General features: G+C 33.2%; 2 protein-coding genes across 3 annotated transcripts; both read right to left on the bottom strand.

The window, feature by feature from the left end:
* Positions 1–245: 245 nt before the first annotated feature.
* LOC123702801 (facilitated trehalose transporter Tret1-like) lies at positions 246–14,945 on the bottom strand. The gene is made up of 7 exons (XM_045650604.1): positions 14,658–14,945; positions 5,356–5,511; positions 4,995–5,197; positions 3,490–3,676; positions 2,566–2,951; positions 1,847–1,958; positions 246–685 (listed from the first exon to the last, which is right to left on the bottom strand). The coding sequence occupies exons 1-7, from the start codon at positions 14,710–14,712 to the stop codon at positions 390–392; spliced, it is 1,395 nt and encodes a 464-aa protein (XP_045506560.1). The 5' UTR covers positions 14,713–14,945; the 3' UTR covers positions 246–389.
* A 200-nt stretch (positions 14,946–15,145) lies between these two features.
* LOC123702800 (facilitated trehalose transporter Tret1-like) lies at positions 15,146–22,223 on the bottom strand. 2 transcript variants are annotated; one of them, XM_045650601.1, is made up of 7 exons: positions 21,945–22,223; positions 18,927–19,082; positions 18,298–18,500; positions 17,417–17,603; positions 16,849–17,234; positions 16,060–16,171; positions 15,146–15,778 (listed from the first exon to the last, which is right to left on the bottom strand). In XM_045650601.1, the coding sequence occupies exons 1-7, from the start codon at positions 21,973–21,975 to the stop codon at positions 15,486–15,488; spliced, it is 1,368 nt and encodes a 455-aa protein (XP_045506557.1). In that variant the 5' UTR covers positions 21,976–22,223; the 3' UTR covers positions 15,146–15,485. The 2 variants fall into 2 exon arrangements, with proteins under 2 accessions (XP_045506557.1, XP_045506558.1); XM_045650602.1 differs by lacking the exon at positions 21,945–22,223 and adding an exon at positions 19,248–19,269.
* Between the last annotated feature and the right edge of the window lie 1,860 nt (positions 22,224–24,083).

Raw genomic sequence — 24,083 nt, 5'->3', positions numbered from 1 at the left:
CCGCGTTATGATGTAGCCCTTCTGGCTAACATTGAGAGACACCACAAAAAATTGGCATACGCGTAAAAACACGTTCCGTCTGAAGTCAGCTAATTAGTTTGGTTGCAATTAAATTGAATACGTTGCTAACTCTTTTCGGCTAATGGTTTAAAATTTAAATGATTATTATATATTTGTTTAACGCGGAACGGCTTTAACTGCTAATTTATTCGCATATACATACCGCTTTTTTTTTTCTTAGTTTAGATATATTAATATATATTAATATTATATTATTATCGCTTAATTTACCAAATTTGAAAGAAGCTTTTAGCGTCTGAAGCGATACTATTGGCTATTTACAAACACATTCCTCGCTACTCATCCTCGCACAATATTGGTGGAAAAGCCTAAGCCTTGTCCTTTACGACATCCTTAAAATTGCCCAAAGAATTCTGTATTTCCCTAAACGATTTATCCTTTGTTTCTGGCAGAAACACACCAAGCAGAATAGCAACAACTATGCAACAAATACTAAAGAACCAATACGTTGGTGCTGGGCCAACTGCTGACGTCACAAGGGGAAAATATAAAGTTGTAAAGAAAACGGTGCTTTGACAACATAATATGCCGATCGATGTGCCGAATGCTCTGGTTGGACCTTCGAATAGTTCTGTGGATATTGGCCAGATTAGAGAGCCAATACCTGCAAAAATAGAGACAAACGTTAGTATAATCTAAGATGTTTTCAAAGTTAAAAGTCGTCATTTAAAAGGAGGTGATTGCCGGAATCATGTAGACAAGTGAGTGAGATAAAAAATAAAATGAAAAATGAAAAATGATTTATTTCAGCAAAAAACTCAATAACAATACAATTTATATTTACAATATAAGAATTTTCTGTAGTTTTTTACACATTATAAGTATTAACCAAGCTCCCACACTAAGAGAACTTGTGTCGTGGGAGTTAGTACGTTTATAAAAATGTAGATTTGCTCGTGGTACCTACCGTAATCCATACTAATATTATAAATGCGAAAGTAACTCTGTCTGTCTGTTACTCAATCACGCTATAACTACTGAACCAATTTGCATAAAATTTGGTATAGAGATATTTTGATACCCGAGAAAGGACATAGGCTACTTTTTACCCCGGGAAATAGGATAGATTTTATCCCGGAAATCCCACGGGAACGGGAACAATGCGGGTTTTTCTTTGACTACGCGGGCGAAGCTGCGGGTGGAAAGCTAGTTGTTAATAAAAATAATGAGAAAATAAGTTATGTAAGTTATGACTGAGAGTAGAAGAGAAGACTTATATGCGAGAGATGCCATTTAAAAATGCAGTATTGTTGGAATATTTTTGATTTGCCATTGTGTTATAATTGTTAGAAACAACTTGATGTTAAATATTTTGGCAATGATAAGTTATTAGCGCTCCGGGCATGGCAAGCCGAAATATGTGTATTTCACCATGACGTCGTTGATTTCGCCACATTTATTTCGGTTGTCTCTTTTTTGTTCACGATAGTTTAATTATGCCATCTCACTTGGGCGTCTAATCGCATGTGCGTTAGCGTGCCCTATCAGATGCGGTACCCCTGTATATTATTGACTAGCTGTGCCCTGCAGTTTTACCCGCGTATCTCCGCTCCGTCTTAGCGTAATGATATATAGCCTCTAGCCTTCCTCGATAAATGGGCTATCTTACACTGAAAGAATTTTTCAAATCGGAGTAGTTCCTGGGATTAGCGCGTCCAAACCAACAAACAATCTCTTCAGCTTTATAATATTAGTATAGATAAGATGACCAAGAGATACTAGACCATTTATATATAAATAAACAATTTCATTGAAAGATACTTACCGGCATTGTAGCAAAACACGACGGGTATCATGGAAATAATTGGTAAGTAATTCATGAAGCCTGTCACAGCTTCACCATCAGAGTGGGTTTGGAAAAACACACCTAATCCCGTCTGAAATGCAAAATAAAATATTATAGATGGGAAAGTAACTCTGTCGGTCTGTCTGTTACTCAATCACGCCTTATCTACCAACCAATTTGCATGAAATTTGGTATAGATATATTTTGATACCCGAGAAAGGACAAAGGGTAGGTTTTATCCCGGAAATCCCACGGGAACGAGAACTATGCGGGTTTTTCTTTGACTGCTAGTGCAAAATAAAACTGATTAATAATGATACTGTATTAGAAACTGATACTCATGAATGTAAGAATTAATAGACAGCAAATCTTTAGATTTCATTAACAGATTATTACTAATTAATTAAATGAATATTGCATCATGCGAAAGGATTTCAATAAAAAAAATTAGCAATAGATAGAAATTAAAGACTTTTTTTACGGATTTTAAACGCGATTTATTCATTATATTATTTTCCCGACGTTTCGAACGCTTTACAGCGAGCGTGGTCACGGGGAGACCTCGTGGCCTCTCGCGTTTAAAATCCGTTAAAAAGTCTTTAATTTCTAAATAGATAGAAAATCGGAAGCCTGAATGGCATAAAGAAAAATGTATTTCAATTCTAGTATAATAATATTTTTTATGTGGGAGCACTTACCATCCCCAAAAACAAGCCAAACAAAGACGCCAGCAGTAACTGTTTCCGTTGAAACATCGACGTCAAAATTGTTAAAGATGCGCTCGCAACCACTTGTATCAAACCAATAATAACAGATGCCAATTCGGGCATTACGCTAGTGTTCGTAGAGATCAATATCGTCTGCAGATAAAACGTCACAGCGTTGTAACCAACCATCTGGGAACCAAAGAACAGAAGAACGCATAGGGTAAGCGATTTTAAGAACGCTTTATTTTTGAGCATTTCAATTTTGTCAATTTTTATGTTGTCTTCTGTTGATTTCTTATATTCTTCTATTTCTTCTGCGGCTAATGCTTCAGATCCTCGAAATGTGGTCAGGGATTTTAATGCTGCGTCATAATTTCCTGTAAAAAACGGCAACGTTTGAATCACTACAAGATTGGTGACCAATTTGAGATGAATTTCGATATCAGTAGTTTATAATAAAAAGTGAAGTCCCATGTCCCCTAGTAGGGCAAAGGGCAAATGCATTATGCATTATACATCTGTTTCACTGATCGATTTTCTTTAGGGACAAGTAGGTGATCAGCCTTCTGTGTCCTACCAGACCGAGACATTTTTCTTCGTCTCCACCGGGAATCGAACCCAGGACCCATCGGTACCTACTACGCTCGCGCGTCAACCACTGTACCAAGGAGGTGGTCAAGTACCAAGGAGGCGATCAGAGTTTTATTAGTGTGAACTATAAATCAAGAGTGATATTTTATTAGTGTGAACTGTAAATCAAGAGACACTTACTACAGTTTCAGGTGAAAGCTAATAATAAAAAAAATCCGGCACACAGATTAAGGCTGAACATTTAATTACCAAAATTACTAGCTTCAGTTCAGCAAAAGGCTTAAGAACTAAGAAGTAACAACATTTAAAATCAAAATTACTAACCTTTAGAATACTGATAATATGGGCTTTCAGGTAGACAGATCAAGGGTATCAAACTCACAACTATAACTCCACAAAATATATAACTAAACGTATGATAAGAGACGAAGGGGCCAACGGAGAGAGTGATCAAGATGCCCAAAGAAGAGAACAGCTGTAGAAACGTTCCTAAGGCGCCGCGGTGTGTTTTCTGAAATAATACATAATGACCTTTAAGCTATTGAAAATAAGATCGATTTTATTAATACATTATTGATCAAGGAACAAAAATAATTAATATCACTATTACTAGGTATAAAATATAAAACAAAGTCGTTTTCTCTGTCCCTATATCCCTATGTATGCTTAAATCTTTAAAACAACGGAACGGATTTTGATGCGGTGTTTTTAATAGATAGAGTTTTCCTCTAGGAAGGCTTTAGTATATAATTTATTAGGTTTGGAAGGAAGGAGGAAGGTTTTAGACAAAGCGGCTGAAGCCGCGGCGGAAAGTTAGTAGTTTAAAAAAACTAAAAACACGAATAAAATACTATATTTTTGTAAGTACATATTACAATGTTGAATCTTTTTACGTCGCATGTCGTATGACTGTAATTATTTAGAAATTCGGAGGAAGGAAATTAAAAAATTATGAAGACACAAACGTATCGATAATAATAATTAACAGATACAAAAGCGAATAGCAATAAAAAAAGACATTGTTTCAAACGAATCCTTATCCTTTTCCTTATAATATTTGAAATACTTTCCGTATAGATATTTAGTATCGAAGTTTATTTATTAAAAATGTTGTGTGGTTTTATGAAACCACGGTAGTGGTGAAACTACCGTGAGTTATCCTAAGTGAAACTTAGGATAATTATCGTACGTCACGCGACATGCGCTACACATACCAAAAAGTTTGAGACGATGTAATAAAAGTTTCACTTTAAAAACCTGCACCTATTTTACTAATGCATGTAGGTATTGTCATTAAAATGATATGTAAAACACTTGAGTTATAATATTTTTTAACCCACGAATCCTCGTAGGCTCTTTATCTGAATTGTAGTTCCTGAGATTAGCGTATCTAACGAAGATATTATAAATAAACGCCTCAGCTTTATATTATTAACTAGCTGCGCCCCGCGGTTTCACACGCATTGATCCGCTCCTGTTGGTCTTAGCGTAAGGATATAATAGCCTATAGCCTTCCTCGATGAATGGGCTATCTAACACCGAAATAATTTACCAAATCCTGAGATTAGCGCAAACAAACTTCAGCTTTATAATATTAGTTAGTATATATTAATTAGGTATTACATTAGGCAATACATTACATTACTCTAAGCGCGCAAGAGTAACTTTTGTCGCCGCAACTATTTTGTCTCTCCCATCAACAACGCTATAGGCTAGTAAGAAAGAGCGTGCACGTAGCGACGCAACTCCCCATAGAGCTGTTGATGGGAGAGACAAAATAGTTGCGGAGACAAAAGTTGCTCTTGCGCGCTAGCTCTAAAAGTACTTACACTGGCTATTTCGGAAGAGTAAGTAGGCACGACAACCAGAACTAAACAATCGCCGATCAAAAACACGGTCCGGGCGAATATCACCATCCACGGTTTAGTCGCAAATATGAGGAATATACTCATTGACAATTTTGGCACAAAGCTTACGAACACAGAGGCTTTTCGACCGATTATGTCTAGTAATATTCCGCCGACTACGTTAACTGAAACGTTAAAAATATTTTTATTAAAAAAAAATATTTTACTAATAATTAGGAAGTTGTGTAGAATCGTAGTACATTCTTATAACAATCAAACTAATATTTAACCCGGCCTCCCGTGTTATTTCTTATAATAGTATAAACATGACTTAAATACTCACTGATACCACCAAACAGGAACCCCAAAGCCACCATCCAGGAACCTTCGCTTTCCGTCATTGGTCTTTCCAGAGGAGTTTCATTTACATCTGTCAGTTTCACCAACATTGGTGACGGCCATGCTATACTCATGCCCGTTGATATCACGGACAGGTTAACTGAAATTGTATATAAATAAATCATTGAATCATCTCATCCGTGATTTTTCCTCAGCACAGAGTACGCTTAACATTAGCATTTACTTAAACTGATAATCTGTTTAAAACTTGACTTTGGCAGAATCCGACCTCACTGGGATCGGTAGTTGCCACTTGGAAGAAGAAAAAGAAATAAATCATTATAACTAAAGTATTATGGCCAATAATGTGCCGGAAGAAACAGTAGGAATAATAAGAGATCTTGCCTTGCAAGTTGACACGCGGTTGAATTGGTATGGAAACGAATAAAAATATAGGTTAGGGATACAGAATACAAATATCGGATAGATGAAGTAGATTTTAGGTTATGTTTTTGAGGAAATCTGGTTGCAGACATTTTTGAAAATTAGGTTAAATTAAAAAAAGTTCGACCTCCATAAGAAGAAGAACTAGTGCATATTTTAAGGTGTAGCTCTCGACTATTCCCTCTTCCTATTTCATCAATTTAAAAAATATCTTAGAAACTAAATTAGAAATTACTGCACCCCCGTGTCTTAATTGTTCCATGAATTATTATCAAATTTCCACCCCGAATAATGGTGACAGCGGACTTTGCAGAATTATGAGCATTTTGGGAGAATTCTAGAGACAAGAAGAAGTTATAGTAAAAAAGTAGGGCTTAGAAGAAGTTGATTAATATTCTTTCCTAAAAAAAATCAATGCTTTATGATCAATAAACAAAATTAAATAATTAATTAATTATAATTGTAGAAAACATGCTAAGTTTTTGAATGGAGAAAATAGCGACCGCATTTCTCTTAACTATAGGTACATGACATTGGTGGATAATTACCTATTTTACAAAATAACAGATAGATGACTCACAGTTAATACCTACAAATATCTTTTAGATTTTTTAATCTTATACCTACATCCATAATTGCTTAATGTCTTATCATTCATCTCATGAGATAAAGCGTTAAAACTCATCCTTGTTAATAAAGATACAAACACCTGTTTAACTTATTATTGTTAAAACAAACATGATTTTTTTAGTATCTACTTATTATCTTATTTAAACATACTTTATGGCAATGAAGAAACGGTTTAAAAACAAGTGTTATAACAAGTGTAACTAATATAACAAAAATGTAATATTTCTTCTTATTATATTAGTAATAAATTTATTATTGTTACGTATTATTGAAGCATGAAGTGGAACTTCTTTAGATGCATTGCGAGTAAAATTTAAAGATTTCGTCGTGGCAATAACGTCACGTCGACCGTCGTGGAGTAAAGTGACGATTTTGGTATCTTTGAATCTTGCCAAAGAAGTTTGACTTTTGACACGTCGCTACTTGTAGTTAAGTTTCTTTGTTTTCGTTTTTGTAGATGTGTTTTAATGGTTTTAATTTTTGCCAATGATATAATATTCTTTTAATACTTCTAAAGCTAATAAGTGTCCTTTGATAATAATTCGCGTATTATAAACCTTGTCATTGTTTGATAAGTCTGATTATGAATGATGAATCTTTTAAGTGCAAGATTAAATTATAAAACAGCTTTATGCAGATTTTTGTTAAATGTAACCTTTAACCAGCTACTCATGTAGGTACCCGCAGCAGGGGTAATATTGGAATAGGTTATAGGACCCTTAATTGGCTCCTTAATTTTGATGTGTAGCTACCTATTAGGCAAGCAAGGGCAATCAAGAGAACAACTGAAATTGCTACAACCGCCGACCAACCGAGATTTTTCCAATATTGCCCCTGCGGCTTGAATGTAGCCAGGTCCTTGATCTATAATTTTCTTTTCAGATCTTTTCTCCAAATAATTTAGCCATTCTCGAGTAGTACCTAGTAGTAAATGTTGGCAGTTACTTTGGAAAATGTAGGTACGTTATTTATAGAGGATACAGGAAATAAATTGATTATTCAATTTATGTGCGTAACATCACCACTGCTCGAACGGTGAAGGAAAACATCGTGAGGAAAACGACATGACGTGTCATCCGTCTGGAAATAGTTTCTGGAAATTATAAATCAATGTTCATTATAATCGCTAATAATTTAATATTTTATTATGAGCAATAAAATTATGCTCCATACTGCTCGTAAAATTCAGTTCAAAGGTCTTGATATATCCCTAGAATACTTATTGTAATTAATTCCTTGATTACAATGCTACATGTGATGCAATTTGTTTCTAAGATCAAATTTGTTACAGAAGTTAAAGATACATTTTTAAAATAAAATCTTGTAGGTACCTACGTAACAACATAGTATAATGACGTAATACCAAAAACAGGAAAATCATTACTACCTACTTAATTAAATAACTAGTCATTGACAGACAAAGCATTGACTGAAATAAAAATAATTACCTACTTAACTAATGCCAAATTGCTTTTTTTTTCTATTATTCTTCCTTTTTGTATTATTTTGCCAGACGGCAATTCTCAGGTAACTCAGCTTATAATATTATATTATATAATCATATAAATAAATTATTAAACATGGTCTTACCACAAAACAATTTAAACACAGTCTAACTTTAAACCAGATATCTGTCACTTAAATAGTTTTCTATTTGAAATACGACAAAACCAGAAAAAAAACCCGCGCTTAAAGTTAAACCCTGTCTAGTTTTTTGTGGTAAGACAGTAATAGATTATCTTGCTGTGATTTGAAAAACAAAACAATGAACTGGCTAAACACTTAATTGTGATGACACAGAAGAACTTGCTACGTCATGCACTGTGTAATTATTATTTATATATTATTTACGTAATTTAACAAATTGTCATCTACTATATAAAAATAAGTCGGGTTTTCCTTCCTGACGCCACAGACTAATAATAATATACCTACTACGTACCTATACAACTGACGCTGTAACTTTAGAACGCACCAACCGATTTCCACGGTTTTGCATTCGTTGGAAAGGTCTCGGGCTCCGTGAGGTTAATAGCAAAGAAAAGGTGTCTCTGGTGGTGAAACGGAGTTCGCCCGGTTTGCTAGTAAATTATATAACCCATACGTAAATATTTACTGCTATTTACATTCGTTCACTCACAAACTCGCCCTCATACATAAGCCGACAAATCCAAACACACACACACACACACACACGCACACACACACACACAATACACAAACAAATTACATATATTTAGTTTATTTTTTCATGTGCATAATACCCTATTTTAAGTTAAGGAAGAGCGGGTCCTCCTGACACAAGGTTTTTTGGCCCTACTACTCCATATTGTGTAAAATTCGAAACGAAATAAACTATTTTTTTATTTTATTTTTTTAAATGGTAGGTAACTACTTAATAGTAGCGTATAGACGTACGTTATAAGGATATACCATTATTACGCTATGGGTAAACAGTTCAAGGTAGCCCATGACCCATGACATTGCAACATAATAAATATTCAGAACGCATCTAATTCATGGTTATTGTATTCAAATGATAAATTAAATCGATAGTAATAATCTTTTGATAGTGACGTAGTGGTTTTATTGCATTTTTAGCTGTGTTTTAGATGAATATTGAATTTGCGTATACAGTGCCACAAACTTAACTGACCCGGTGGCAAAAACTGGAACTACGTGCCGCCTTTTTGAAATGACACATTTTCACAGACTTTTCATACGGAATATTTTGTATAAATAAAAAGTTACTTATTAATGTTAATTTACAACATTGGCAATGACATTATTTTTACCCTTGCATCCGGGGAAATACTATTTAGCGGAACTAAATCGACATCAGTGACACCGTCACCGGGTCAGTTAAGTTTGTAGCACTTTAATTAGGTAAGTGCTTACTCAGCTTAGGTACCTAGACGTCTTCGAATAATAAAGATGTTTATTAAAAGATGTCACAGATAGGTAATATTAAAATACAATACAGTGACCTATTTACTACGACACTACGTTAAATATCATAGATTAGACATAGGTACCTAACTAAGCTACATTTATAAAAACAATCATTAGGTACTTATAATTGTGTCCAATATCTTTTATCTCCATTGCTGACCTAGTTACCCAATTGCAAAAAATTATCATGATAAATCCGTGTCTAATTATACAAGATTAGATATATACCTATAGGTACTTACTAAGTAAGTTGCAACTGCTTCATGCAAGTCATATCAAAACAAATATCATTTATCTGTGTAATTACGATCAGGGGCCGTATCTGTTATATCCAGACAGATTACGCCGTGAATTGAACTGACTGGCAAATTCATATCATGATCGCAATAACCAGCCATGGTCATTTGCTAGTCAGGTCAATTGAAAATGAAAAATGAAAAATTATTTATGTCAGCAAAAAACACAACAGCCAATACAAAAATATCTAAGATTAGAATTTGCAGTAGCTCATTAGTTATTTTACATTATAAGTATACTAGCTGTTCCCCGCGGTTTCACCCGCATTGCTCCACCCCTGTTAGTCTTTGCGTGATAATATCGTCACGCTAAGACTAAAGCCTAAAAAAAAACCTATATAGCGTTCCTCGATAAAAAATGGGCTATCTAACACCGAAAGAATTTTTCAAATCGGACCAGTAGTTCCCAAGATTAACGCGTTCAAACAAACAAACAATCAAAGTTTAAGTATTAACTATAGCTCCCACACTGAGAACTTGTGTCGTGGGACCTGGTACGAAATTCACATCACGGCACTCACTGACAGGAAATAAGAGGTAATAAATAATACGGCCCCTGTATTTTTGTTAGACGTATCCTGATCCTGATTCGTTAATATACTCAATATCATGGATTAAATAATAATTATCCCTCCTAATATTATAAATGCGAAAGTAACTCTGTCTGTTTGTCTGTTACGCTTTCCCGCTTAAACCTCTCAACCGATTTTGATGAAATTTGGCACAGACTATCTTTAGACCCTGAGAAAGAACATAGGCTACCTTTTATTGCGAAAAAGGGGATGAAGATATTTACCACGGGAGAAGCCGGGGCGGACCGCTAGCAGGTATTAAATAGATAATATGATAGAATGCAGATTTATCCAATGTACTTATGTTTCATCGGGATACGTGCAGAGGAACGCGGGTGACATTGAATTTCAAACATTCATATTTTTAATTTAAATCATCAAATAATAAGCCTAGTCTACTGATTATCTTTATAGATAACATTCAAGTATATAAAAGTGGGTTAAAAAGATTTGTATTTTTTTAATACAATATCTAGTCTAGTCTATAACTGATTAATTATCTTTATAGATAACATTCAAGTATTTGTTTATCTATTCACAATAAAATTATTGTTTTATCTCTGTCTGTATGTATGACCTACGTACCTGTGTATAAGTAGATTACACAACTTAACAAAAAAAAACATTTTTTTTGTTGCCCTGGATATATTTTAGTTCAGGATACATCGCCCATTTTTGCAAGTGACTACTATCAAGCTGATTTTTAAATTGAAATCAAAAATTTTTATCCTTGTTATCTCTGTTAGCTACCACAATCGAGACTTTCGTACACGAAATTATTGGGCGTCTCATCAAAATAAAGCTACAAACGGAAAAATAGCTTGATAGTAGTCACTTGCAAAAATGGGCGATGTATCCTGAACTATTTTCTACAGACTTATATAATATTTCAAGTACCCAGTTTGCGAATATATTCATTAGAATCATTTTGATTTTTTTTTATGTTGCAATAGGGGAGCGCTTGGCCACGATGCTGAGATGGAGCGCGCTTCCTTAGAATGTACCTGTTCACTCTCCTCTTGAAGACCATATTGTACTCAACGGGGAACACAGATTCAGGAAGCATGTTCCAGTCCCTCGCGGTTCGAATAAAGAATGACGATGAATTGATTGGATCTAGTTATTTTTTTAATTTGAATTTTCATATTTTTAATTATCTTAAGGCTCTTCAGAATACGGGTTATTTGAAGAAGTGTTTATTTTTTTGATGAATTCCGTTTTCTGCACATTTCTTCGCTCATACATAAGCCTATTCTATATAAAAATAACTACGTTAAAAACAACCGACTTCAAAAACGGAAGAGAAAAATATAATGTGCTATTTACCTACTAAAGTCATGATAATGTGTCATCGCTATCCAATTTACATACGTATACAAAATTTCAGCTCAATCGGTTACCGGGAAGTGAATAGCAAAGCAAAGTTACATAATATATTTCAATTAAGTCATCGAGATCAGACAAAAATGCTCATAAAATAAAAACTATTGGGCCTATCCGAATAAAATTTTTATGGGACCAATAATTCGACACTATTCCGCATCAAACAAAAGAATCACGTAAATCAGTTCAGAAACTTCGGAGTAATCGGTGTACATACATAAAAAAATACCGGCCGAATTGATAACATCCTCCTTTTTGATGAAGTCGGCTAAAAACTGACTGTAGAATATTAATGGTGTCTGTAAAAAAAAACATTTTTATGAACAACTAGCAAACTGGACGAACTCCGTTTCGCCTTTTCTTTGCTATAATCCTCACGTAGCCCGAGACTTTTCCAACGAATGCAAAACCGTGGAAATCGGTTGGTGCGTTCTGGAGTTATAGCGTCAGGAAGGAAAACCCAACTTATTTTTATATACATAGTAGACAATGTTCGCATTGTTGTTCAAACGGAAATTTGTATTGAGTTGGAATAACCGAGTACTTGGTCAGTAAAGTGGATACAGGAAATTTCCTTGATGAGAACATCAAGGAAATTTCCTGTATCCACTTTATTTTGTGAGATTATTGCAAAGCAAATTCATGAGGAAAAATTAATAAATAGTTTGGAAAATCCAAAAGTGCACGCCTCATAATCTCATCCTTTACAATAAAATTGATTATTTATAAAGAGTACACTATAAATATAAAAAAGAAATAAAATAAAACAGTTGGAAAAGTAAAGAAAGCGGTACCGTAATAATTGAGCTATTTTTCTTGTGGCCCCACCTAGATGTGAAACTGCGCAGGTTTAAGGGACTGACTACCAACTTATTTTTTTAAACCTTGGCTTATAGTATAAAGAATCGAGTTTATAATGGTGAATTTTGAGTACACTATAAATATAAAAAAAAAATAAAATAAAGAATTTAAATAGATATACTAAAATTATGGAGAACAGTCGATATTTTTTTTGTTTATTTAATAACAATTAAACCACATCGAATCAGACCCTGAAAAATGAAAGGGTTCTATTCCTGAGCATACTCAAGCGTAAGAGAAAAAAAAAGACTCGATTAGTAAAGTATTTCGGTCGCTATCGTGTTAACAAGAAAATCCTCCGCACATACAGACACACGGACGTCCAAGACAGAACTTTTTTAAACTGTTTTTTAACTAGTTTAAATAACAAAAATGACATCAAAAATACCATGAATGTTAAAAATAGTGTTTTTTCTTAATATGTGTATGTATGTATTATCTTACAAGTGCAATGTATGATACCTACATAAAGACATTTTAAGTTTGAAAAATCAGATGTTTTGCGCGAAGTGACAGTAGTACCCACCTCAACGCTTCGCTTATGAGGCGTGCAATATGGAAATTTATGCCATTGGGAGAATCTAAAAATATACGAAGAATATCCGACGGCCCTACCGCGACCGGTCCGTTGATTATTGATAAAAGATGAAAATTTCACAAAATTTGTAACCGATGCTGAATGTAAATTATGGAGAGGTACAGTGTTGGTAGATCTGGTAAATTTAAAGCACCAAATTATAAAGAAATTGTGCAAAAGATGTTGAAAAACTTCAATACTTTATGAGCAAGTTCAAACATAAAGCTTGCCCCACAGTCTCCTGGACAAATTTCAAGATAATCTGGAAAATTTATGTGAGAAACAGGAAGAACGTATCCAAAAAGACCTAAAAATGAGGGAATAAAGGTATCAAACTATATGGGATCGTCACATGAAGGCATATTACTGATGGTACTTAGAAACGATTGTGCCCGAATTAAATCCATACTAATATTATAAATGCGAAAGTAAGTCCGTCTGTCTGTCTGTTACTAAATCACGCCTAAACTACTGAACCAATTTGCATGATATTTAGTATGGAGATATTTTGATACCCGAGAAAGGACATAGGCTACTTTTTATTGTGAAATATGTACCACGGGCGAAGCCGGGGCGGACCGCTAGTCTTATATATACCAACCTACAACTACTACTACCTATTTCATAAGTTTTAATGATTTTACTTTATTTTTATTTCTATGGAAATTAATCAAAAACTAAAGCAAAACAATTATTAAAACATTGTAATAAAATATAAAGGATATAAAATTGTATCTACACCTACCAACTATTTCTTTCTGCGTTTCATAGTCTAATAAAAAATTAGGATTAATTAAAACTAGAGCCAATCTACCTAAACCATTACATAATAGTTTTATAAAATAATAAATATAAAAGAACTAGCGAACCCGGCGAACTCCGTTTCGCCACCTTATGTTTATATACCACCTTCACAGTTTAAACACCAAACGAAATGTTACATAAGGCGCTGTATGTGAAAAATGATTTTCCCGATTTTCTGTTGAAATGTTTCCTGAATTTTCTTTGCTACAAACCTCACGGAGCCAGATACCTTTCTAACGAATGCAAATCCGTGGAAATCGGTACGTGCGTTCTGGAGTTATAGCGTCAGGAAGGAAATCCCGACTTATTTTTATATAGGTAGTAAAAATATAGGTCTAAATGTATTAGAAACCACTTGCACATTAAGGGCAACAAAATCCTTGTTGACCAGTACCAGACCAGTTATACATATTATATTCTATTAATCAATTCAAGGCTTCAATATTTTTTTAATAATTAACACTTTAATTTGAATAAAATTGTATTGTAACCGACTCATATTTAAGAGAACATAATTATAATAAATCCATGCATTTTTCACTCATACAATTTATCATATTTTTTTACAGGAAGTGTCTCCAGCAATTATATGTACCTACCATGACCTACCTACATTATATTATATAATAATAATAATTAATCTGTTCCTACCTATCTTTGTAAGTAAGTATTAAGATAAACTTGACAAACATTAATTACCAAAGAGAATACAAATACTATGTTAATGGTACTACGAAATTTAACAATGAATATTGGTGTGTACAAAACATTAAAAATATTACATTACCCACTAAAACCACCGCATATTGTCGCACCAGAGTTGGTGATATTTGGAATTTCATTGTTTAAACTTTTTAAATGTCACTGGCACAAAACACGCGAAAAAAAAAAACAAAGAAAACAATTAAAAAAAGCCCGCGAAATCCATCCGGTTTCCGTCAAAGCCAATACGGAGTGTGATGAATGAACGTAACTTTGTAATAGCGTAACTAGATTTATTGCTCCTACATTAAAATTGTCGTAATTGTAAGTTTCAGGGTATTCACTATTCACAGACAAAGAGTGAAAAAATATTGAAAAAATGTCATCTTTCAGGTAAAATTTGCTTTTAAAAATATCCAGGTAAGTAAGCAAATTCGCTTGTGTAATATCAATGATAAGGAATGTGTGAAATGCACAGTGAAATGTAATAGTAGCAGTGACATAATATTAAATCATTAAAAAAATTCGAACGGGAAAAAAGAATTTAAAAATATTATTAATAAAAACAAATGGAACGCTAAAAGTTTTTATTTCGAATAAAAATAATTGAGTAACTGTATTATATTCAATTAAAATCTAATACATAATCGTTGCAAGATTCATAGGTCATCCAATGTCATTCGTCAATCGTCACTAAAAGTCCTTATAATTTAATTTAAGTCCTAATATTTTTAATTAGATTGTACATTATGGAAATTTTGTAATACTTTCTTTCACTCGTTCTAATACAACGATATCCTATACATTTATTTAAGCTTATTCTACGTTACATATAATTATACACTGGGAGTCTTTTAACACAAGGTAATTATAGTCAACAATATTATGTCCAATATTTTACAGCAAATCAAACTCAAGATGGACATTTCTTATCATCCTTTTTACCCAAGGACACTTGAATTTCTCTAAAAGTTTTATCTTTGGTTTCCGGTAAGTACATCGTAATTAATGCACCAATAATGAAACAAGAAACGCTGAAAAACCAATAAGTAGACGCTGGTCCAAATGCGGCAGTCATAATGGGAAAATATTTAGCTGTAAGGAATATTGTTAAGAGACTAAATACAAGACCAAAAGTAGTGCCAAATGCTCGTGTTGGACCTTCGAAAAGTTCTGTGGCTGTTGGCCATAGTAATGCTCCAATTCCTGAAAAGCAGAGAAATTTAAAAAATAAACACTTTCAGTTTTAAGTTTCAATGTTTAATGCAAAAACTGTTTTCCGAACCGGTGGTGAATGGTAAAACTGGGTACATGATTATGTTATGAAGATCCATAAGTGATTCTAAAAATCGTATTGAATAAGGAAATGTTAAAGTTCGAGTTTGAACCTTTTAAAACTACATATAAATTACTAATTAATACCTATGTGAGTAAAACAATAAACTTATAGATAAATTTCACAGTTCTAAGTATACTGTTCAACTTACCAGCACTATAACAAAATACGACCAATATAAGTGAAATTATCGGCAAATAGTTCATGAATCCAGTGACTTCATAATCTGGTCCACTTACTTGGAAGAAGGTACCTAAACCCATCTGCAAATAATTCATAGAATGAAATATTTTGGTTATCTTAAAACCCCCCAAAACTAATTTTCCTAAAAAAAAACAATGGTGGTCCCAGCCTATCTATTTTTGGGTCAATTTTGTCCAAATCCGCCTAAAAACTTCGAACGGTGTGTTAATTGAACACAATTTTGGCTAGATTAACTGAAGTCATATTTATTAATTCCGCGCGGATGTCCGTCTTCGCGTGGATGGCTTATTTCTCCATTTTGAGTACCTAACTCTGACAATAACATCTTATAAAAAATCCACTGCGGGTAACGCAACGTTTGTTCGCAACGCGGTTCTACAGAACAACGTCTATGGAAAAAACTGAAAAATTTAGATTTATTTTTTTCCACGTATTTTTACAGGATAAAAAGTATCCTATTTTATGCCCAGGATAATAAAGTATAATTATACCAAGTTTCATCGAAATCGAACCGTTAGTTTTCACGTGATGTCAGCATATTATACAGACAGACAAAAATTTTTTTAATCACATATTTGGGTTTGGTATCGATCCAGTACACCCCCTGCTATTTATTTTTTCAATATTTTCAATGTACAGAATTGACCCTTCTACAGATTTATTATATGTATAGATAATTTGTCCTTATTCCTTAACTGAAGTCAAATTGCTATCTGTTAGTAAGAATGTAACTCACCATTCCCACAAATATCCCGAACAACGAACTGACCAACAACCGTTTCCTTTGAAAGATCGATGTCAAAACCGTCAAAGACAAGCAAGACACCACTTGAATAACACTTATTATCACAGACGCGATTTCCGGCATTATATTCGTTTGTGCAGAGATCAAAATCGTTTGCAAGTAAAAGCTGACAGCATTGTATCCTACTAGCTGTGAACCCCCGCACATAAGAACACAAAGTGCTAGCGCTTTTAAAAACGTTTTGTCCTTAAAAAGCGCCTTTTTATCTATTTCTACGTGTTCTTCTATCGATTTTCTATATTCTTCTAGTTCTATTTTGGCATCTGTTTCCGAATGTCTGAGGGTAGTTAGGGTTTCTAGTGCAGCGTCTGTTTTACCTGGAATATTTTGACTGTGGTCAATAATTTATTTAAGTTTTAGCATTGCAATATTGATAATATCTGTAATATATGCATTGAGTTTAACAGATTTACCTAACTACATTGTCCTTTAAATTTAAGTTTAAGTTTCTGACTCAGAGCTGCATTTTTTGGAGACAAATATAAAATAATAGGATTACCTTTAGAAATCAAATAGTACGGAGTCTCAGGTAGAAATAAGAGCGGCATAGTAGCCACTACAATAGCTCCACAGATTATATAACTGTACGTATAATAGGAAACAAATGGTCCCACAGATAATGTAATCAATATTCCTAATGAAGAAAAACCTTGGAGTAACACTCCTAAAGCACCTCTGAGTTCTTTCTGTAAAAATAGTTTCAAATTGCTATCGGGTAAAGTTTTACAATAACCATAAATGAAGCGATTTGTTGAATTGAAAAGATCTTGGAAAAGATCAACAAATATCAAAATGCCAAATTCATACTAATACATTACGCTGGCAAAATTATAAAATAGACACTCGGTGCATCTTGCATCTTCATTGAGTAAAAAGTAGACAATGCAATATTCTATCTCCAGTAATCGGACACACAAATCGGATCAACTGTTTTTTTATAAATAAATAATAAACATCCACATTTATAAATTTTCCCATATTAGTACCTAGTATTATTAGTATGATAGTAAAGTATAAGCAGAACAACGACCACTCACATCTAGCCATACTAATATTATAAATGCGAAAGTAACTCTGTCTGTCTGTCTGTTACTCAGTCACGCCTTAACTACTGAACCAATTTGCATGAAATTTGGTATAGAGATATTTTGATACCCGAGAATGGACAAAGGCTACTTTTTACCCCGGGACATAGGATAGGTTTGATTCCGGAAATCCCACGGGAACGGGAACTATGCGGGTGTTTCTTTGACTGCCCGGACGATGCCGCCACGGCAAAGTAACTATTCTCTAATCTGTGGCCGCGGGTGGAAATCTAGTAAATAATATAAGCAGGATTACAGGATCTACGTAATCTTCAACTATATCAAAATATCTTACACTAGCAATTTCCGCAGTATAAATAGGAACGACCACCAGAACAAAACAATCTCCCATGACCATGACAGCTCGTGCCAGAATTACAAGCCAGACTTCTGTAGAGAATATCAGTATTATGGCCATAGCTAGTTTGGGAACCGAGCAGGCCAAAATGCAATACTTTCTACCTATTATATCTAGGAATGTACTGCCAATGATGTTTGCTGAAAGAAAAATAATAAGTTCGTCTATTATTGCAATAATCTACTATATAAAAATAAGCCGGGTTTTCCTTCCTGACGCTATAACTCCAGAATGCACCAACTGATTTAAAAGGTTTTGCATTCGTTGGAAAGGTCTCGGGCTCCGTGAGGTTTGTAGTAAAGAAAAGGTGTGTCTGGTGGCGAAACGGACGCACGGTTTGCTAGTAAAGAATGAATTTGTTTGGTTGAACATGCTAATCTCAGTTATATATATTGTTTTTTTTGCTATGTTTACCATTAAGTGCATTTAATTATGGGTAAATTAAAAAAAGAAGATCATATAGATATGACGTTAGAGACACTTAAAACTGAGAAAGTAGAAGATATCCTACTAAGGATAGATCTTAACTATAAAAAATTCAACCACCTAAATCACATGATACTCACAAACTATACCAATTAGAAAACCCAAAGACACGATCCAAGACACTTCTTCATCAGTTGGTGATCTTGACAGCGGTGATTCACCAGCAGTAACCAGCTTCACTAACATTGGTGATGGCCATGATGTACTCATACCTGTTGTTAGTACGCTTAGATTTGCTGAAAGGGGATATAAAATTAGGGAAAAAGTTACTGACTTAATTAACCAAACTAATTACTAAAAAAAGGCTTAAACATGTATAAATAATTAATTTCAATTTTTTTTAGTTGTCAGTATTATAGATATTTTCTTTCATTTTACTGTACAGTACATTTTATACCTACATTTTTAAAATACATATTATTGAATTTTTTATTGATTTTAATGTCACGGGTCGAACAAACTTCCATCATTTTTACGAACGAATGGTTAGAATGCCTACCCTACTGGAACATTATAGAAACGTGGCGACTTAGTAAATATCCTTAATCCATAGTACATAAAGTTCTGTATATTTGACTAGTTTTAGCTGCATGTTTCCATTATCTTAGTCTTACACGCTGCAGCTGATATCATTATTTGCGTTTTCTTAGGATTTGCGAAATGATACCTACTGGATTTCTTATGATAATGTCATTTCTATTTGAACTGTATTATGTAATATTCTTACGTTTTGTCTTTTCTAATATCTCATATTAGGTAGGTATATGCGGGCACAATTTTGGTTATTTAAAAATGTAGGCGGAAATTAATGAAATTGCTTGGTAGAAAAAAATAGCTCAAGGTTAAGTGATACGAAAAAGAAATACGTAAAATTGCATATTATCTATACTAATATTATAAAGCTGAAGAGTTTGTTTGTTTGAACGCGCAAATCTCGGGAACTACAATTCCGATTTGAAAAATACTTTCGGTGTTACATAGCCGATTTATCGAAGAAGGCTATAAACTATATAACTACCGTCATATTGGCCAACATTGCCCGCTTTTTATGAATAATTTCAATTTCCGCAAAAAATTCTATGGCAACGTTAGTATTTTCTGTTAGCATATGTTTTTCTTAGATCGTGTGCATATAATGCTGTAGAAAATTTCATTATTCTTCAACATTTTAATCATTTTTTGTCTGTTTTTGAGGGCGGGTAAAGTTATCTGAACTTGTTGCCAACATTGCCCAAGTCGATTTTTGACGTACCTAAATATGACCTCTAGCCAGATTATATTAAAGTCCAATTCAAAAATGTTGGAAAAGATGTCGTTTACTTTAAAAATCAAAGCAGTATCATGAAAGGTTCCCGACTTTAGTGGCTGGGCAAAGTAACCCAGGTATTTTTTCTATTTTCATACAAATCGCATTTCGCTTTTCCAAAAGCCTAGGGTTGGTACATCTCAGTAAGATGAGCATGACTTCCGATTTCTTTTACTGCAAATATTTCGTAGTAGGATTATGTTGTAGGCAATAAAAAGATAAAAAAAGCAAAACAGAATATTGTTCAGTGACTATTTAATAAAAATAAACATATTTTTACATTTCAGTTGTGCTTAAAATTCAGCAATTTAACTTTATTTACCATGGTTCTTTAAATAAATTAAGCTTATTTTTCCGAAATTAACCGAATAGAAGTAATATTATTAACTATCAAATTATGTGGTAATATGAAATGTGCCAACCCTAAGCATTTTTTGATGGTGGGCAATGTTGTCAAATATAGATCGCTACATTACTACTGGGTAATTTTGCCCACCATTGTAACTTTTGTTTAAAACATCCTTCAGTGGTAATAATAGCATTAAAACACTCTTCAAACATTATTTTATAACATGTTATGAGTAAAAATAACCTGTGTTTTAGCCATCATGCACAAACTATCACTTGAATTTCACCATTTTTTGCCCGCAAAATCACACATGATATTCGACGAGTTACAACAAGTTGCTGATTTAAGTTAGCGACACACACAATAGGCAGTGTTGTTATACATATAACCTATTTTACACCAAATACTATTAATGTTGCCAAAGTATAAATGTATTTTTGCAATTTAAAATTTTTCTTATGAATTGATTTTTGGGCAAAGATACCCCTGTGGGCAATGTTGGCCAATACGCGGGTGAAACTGCCCGGCTCTGCAAGTCGTATAAATGACTTGAATATTTTTTCTTTTTTATTGTACACTAGCTTTCCGACCGCGACTTCGTGCGCTTGTCTAAAACTTAATAAACTACCTAAGTATATAGGTATTATAGCCTTCCTCTTGAATCACTCTATTAACCGCATCAAAATCCGTTGCGTAATCTGGCATACATAATTACATAGTGACAGAGAAAGCGACTGTTTTAAACTATGTAGTGATTATTTTAGCCCTGTTAAACCTGGAACTGGTTAAATATGTGTATAATATCTTTATCTGAATTCCATACAAATGCATGAGAATATATTTTATCAATTTAATCTTGTCAAGATGTTTTATCTGGAATTTAACATTGAAGTGCACTACGATTATTATTTTATGGTCCCACAATATTATTAAACCTCTAAATAGATAAGCAAAATGTATTAAAATTAATCAAAGTACTACATAAGTTATAATATTATTAATAATTATTAATCAATTATATTAGAAGCTATTTCATTATATTATGTATTTATAACCTAATTAAATTGTAGGTTTGTGCAACAAACAGATACCGAACTGACCTCATATGCAATGTCTTTTTTTTATTGCACTGAGCCGATTTTTGGTAGGTATACCTGTTTGTTCATTAATTTTGTATCAAACAGTACTTACAGTTATTAATACAATACGTAAGTCATTCTTTAATAATTAAAATCCCTTTAATTGATTTTAGCAAAGAAGTGGAAAAACAATAAATATTATTTTGAAGCTGGTGAAGTGAGTTGATTTATAATATGAAACGTTAATCAATAATTTATAATATATATTTTTTTAATTAATAAATATATATTATGGGTTTACAGAGGTATATATTTTATTACAAACATTACATGAAGTTAATTAAAAGTAAAATATAATTATTACCTATAATAACCACCAGATATTGTCGCAGCATTGTTTCAATTTTGTTTCACAAATAAAAAGACAAAACTTAAAAAATGGCGCGAATGTAAAACAATATTATAACACTACTGTATAGTCTGTACGTCTCACTTACGAATGCATAAATTGCAGAGTTTGCATAGATATTTAACTTTTTTGTAGTTTGAACTAGTTAACTGTTAGGATGTGTACTCATAATATTTTATGATGACAGAGTCAAGTACATAGTTAATAACCTATTGATACCAATTTTAATTGCAATGACTAGAACAAAACAAGTTGACCCGCGTTCACTTCGTTATGCATTAAAATAATATTGTTAACGTAAATTATCATTCATGTGCTGATTTAGTAGCTATTTACATAAAGGAGTAGCAAAATAATAACTTGCTGCTTTTCTTGCTTCACCGAAAAAAAGTAACAGTTTTGTTGGGCATATTGTAGGTTAAATATGTATTTTCAATTTTCTCATTTTAAAGAATAAAAGATAAGCCCATTGAGAAATTATATTGTATGCTAACCAGTGCTAACCTTGTGCTAACGTTATTTTTGAAGGAGTTTTAGCTCTAGTAGGTACCGATTAAAAAGTGTCGTTAATTATTTTTTAAGGAATGGGTAGGCACCTATTATAAAAAAAGGTACACACATATCTCAATTACATAGGTAATTGTGCACATAATAATATTATATTGTGGACATACCTCACACATAATAATGTAAACAAGTATCAAATTACGCCGTATGATATTTATAATTACCTATCCATTAAAATAAAACCTATAGTACGTCTAGCTGTAGACAATATTATTATTATACACATGATTATTAATTATAATATTATGTAGGTAGTTACTTAATGATCTAAGTGTAGGTACTAGGTAAGGTATTATGTATCTATATAGGTAAGTACCAGAATCGAATACATAATATTTAATTAGAGTAATAATATACTTATAAAAGAAAAACTAATATCATAATTCATACAAATTATATTATAATACCTTATATAAATATAAGTATACCTACTAAAAATTTAGATTTATTTCAACATTATATGAGTGTGTTTTGCTACTGAACCTACCGATAATAAATGATTTTTTTGTTCGACTTCAGTTGGAATTTACAGTGCGCGCGAAGTCGCATACAAACCATGGGGTTTCTTTAGTTAACTGCCGCACGTATTATAGGTTTTTTGTGGGAGGGGAGGGGGGAGGAGGAGGGGGGACCCTCCCCCCAAAAGGGGAAAGTTAGGAAACCAATAGTTTTGGAGAAAAATCAATTTTCCTATTCTAACCTCAAAATGTATGGAATTGGTGTAAAATAATTTTAACTAAGCATTAGACGATAATAACAAAAAATTTACGATACATAAATAAAATACAAACAAGTTGTGTAAACCTACGTAGTTTTTTTATTTGAATGGGAATCGCCGTAAAATTGCTTCTGGCGGCAGTTCAAGAGTTAACCTAACACGCTCGTCGCTTCGCTCCTCGCTACCTATTTGGATATTAAAAATAAAAGTTTAATAGTTTTTTAACCTACGTTGATTTATTTTTTGTTTGAGTGGGAATCGCCCTAAAGTCGCTTCTGGCACTCGCCGGCCGCTGCCGCGGCACGCTCGCTTCGCTCGCTCGGCTCGTGCGGCAGTTCAAGAGTTAACCTAACACGCTCGTCGCTTCGCTCCTCGCTACCTATTTGGATATTAAAAATAAAAGTTTAATAGTTTTTTAACCTACTTACGTAGATTTTTTTTTGTTTGAGTGGGAATCGCCCTAAAGTCGCTTTTGGCACTCGCCGGCCGCTGCGTAAAGTCACAGTACAGTGAAATGGAACGTCTTGGTCCGCTTTTTTTGCACAAAAAAACGGATAAATGCGCTTTTTTCGCACAAAAAATTATTAACTTTAAAAATTAATAACTAAAAAACTACAAGTTTCCTAACGATAATATTTTGGAATTACAATCTTACATTACCTAGCTAACTAACAATATAAATATTTCCAACAAATTCGTGCGGCAGTTAACTAAAGCCAACCCCAAACCATTACTTTGTGTCTTGATAATATTGTAGTACAAAGGTTCACGTTGTGTTGGTAGGTATGTTGTTAATCTTGGATTAGGTA

This window comes from Colias croceus, chromosome 24 (assembly GCF_905220415.1).
Source record: "Colias croceus chromosome 24, ilColCroc2.1".
NCBI classification, from domain to species: domain Eukaryota; kingdom Metazoa; phylum Arthropoda; class Insecta; order Lepidoptera; family Pieridae; genus Colias; species Colias croceus.
The sequence above is the reverse complement of the archived record's forward strand: the minus strand, read 5'-3'. Positions and strand labels throughout refer to the sequence as shown.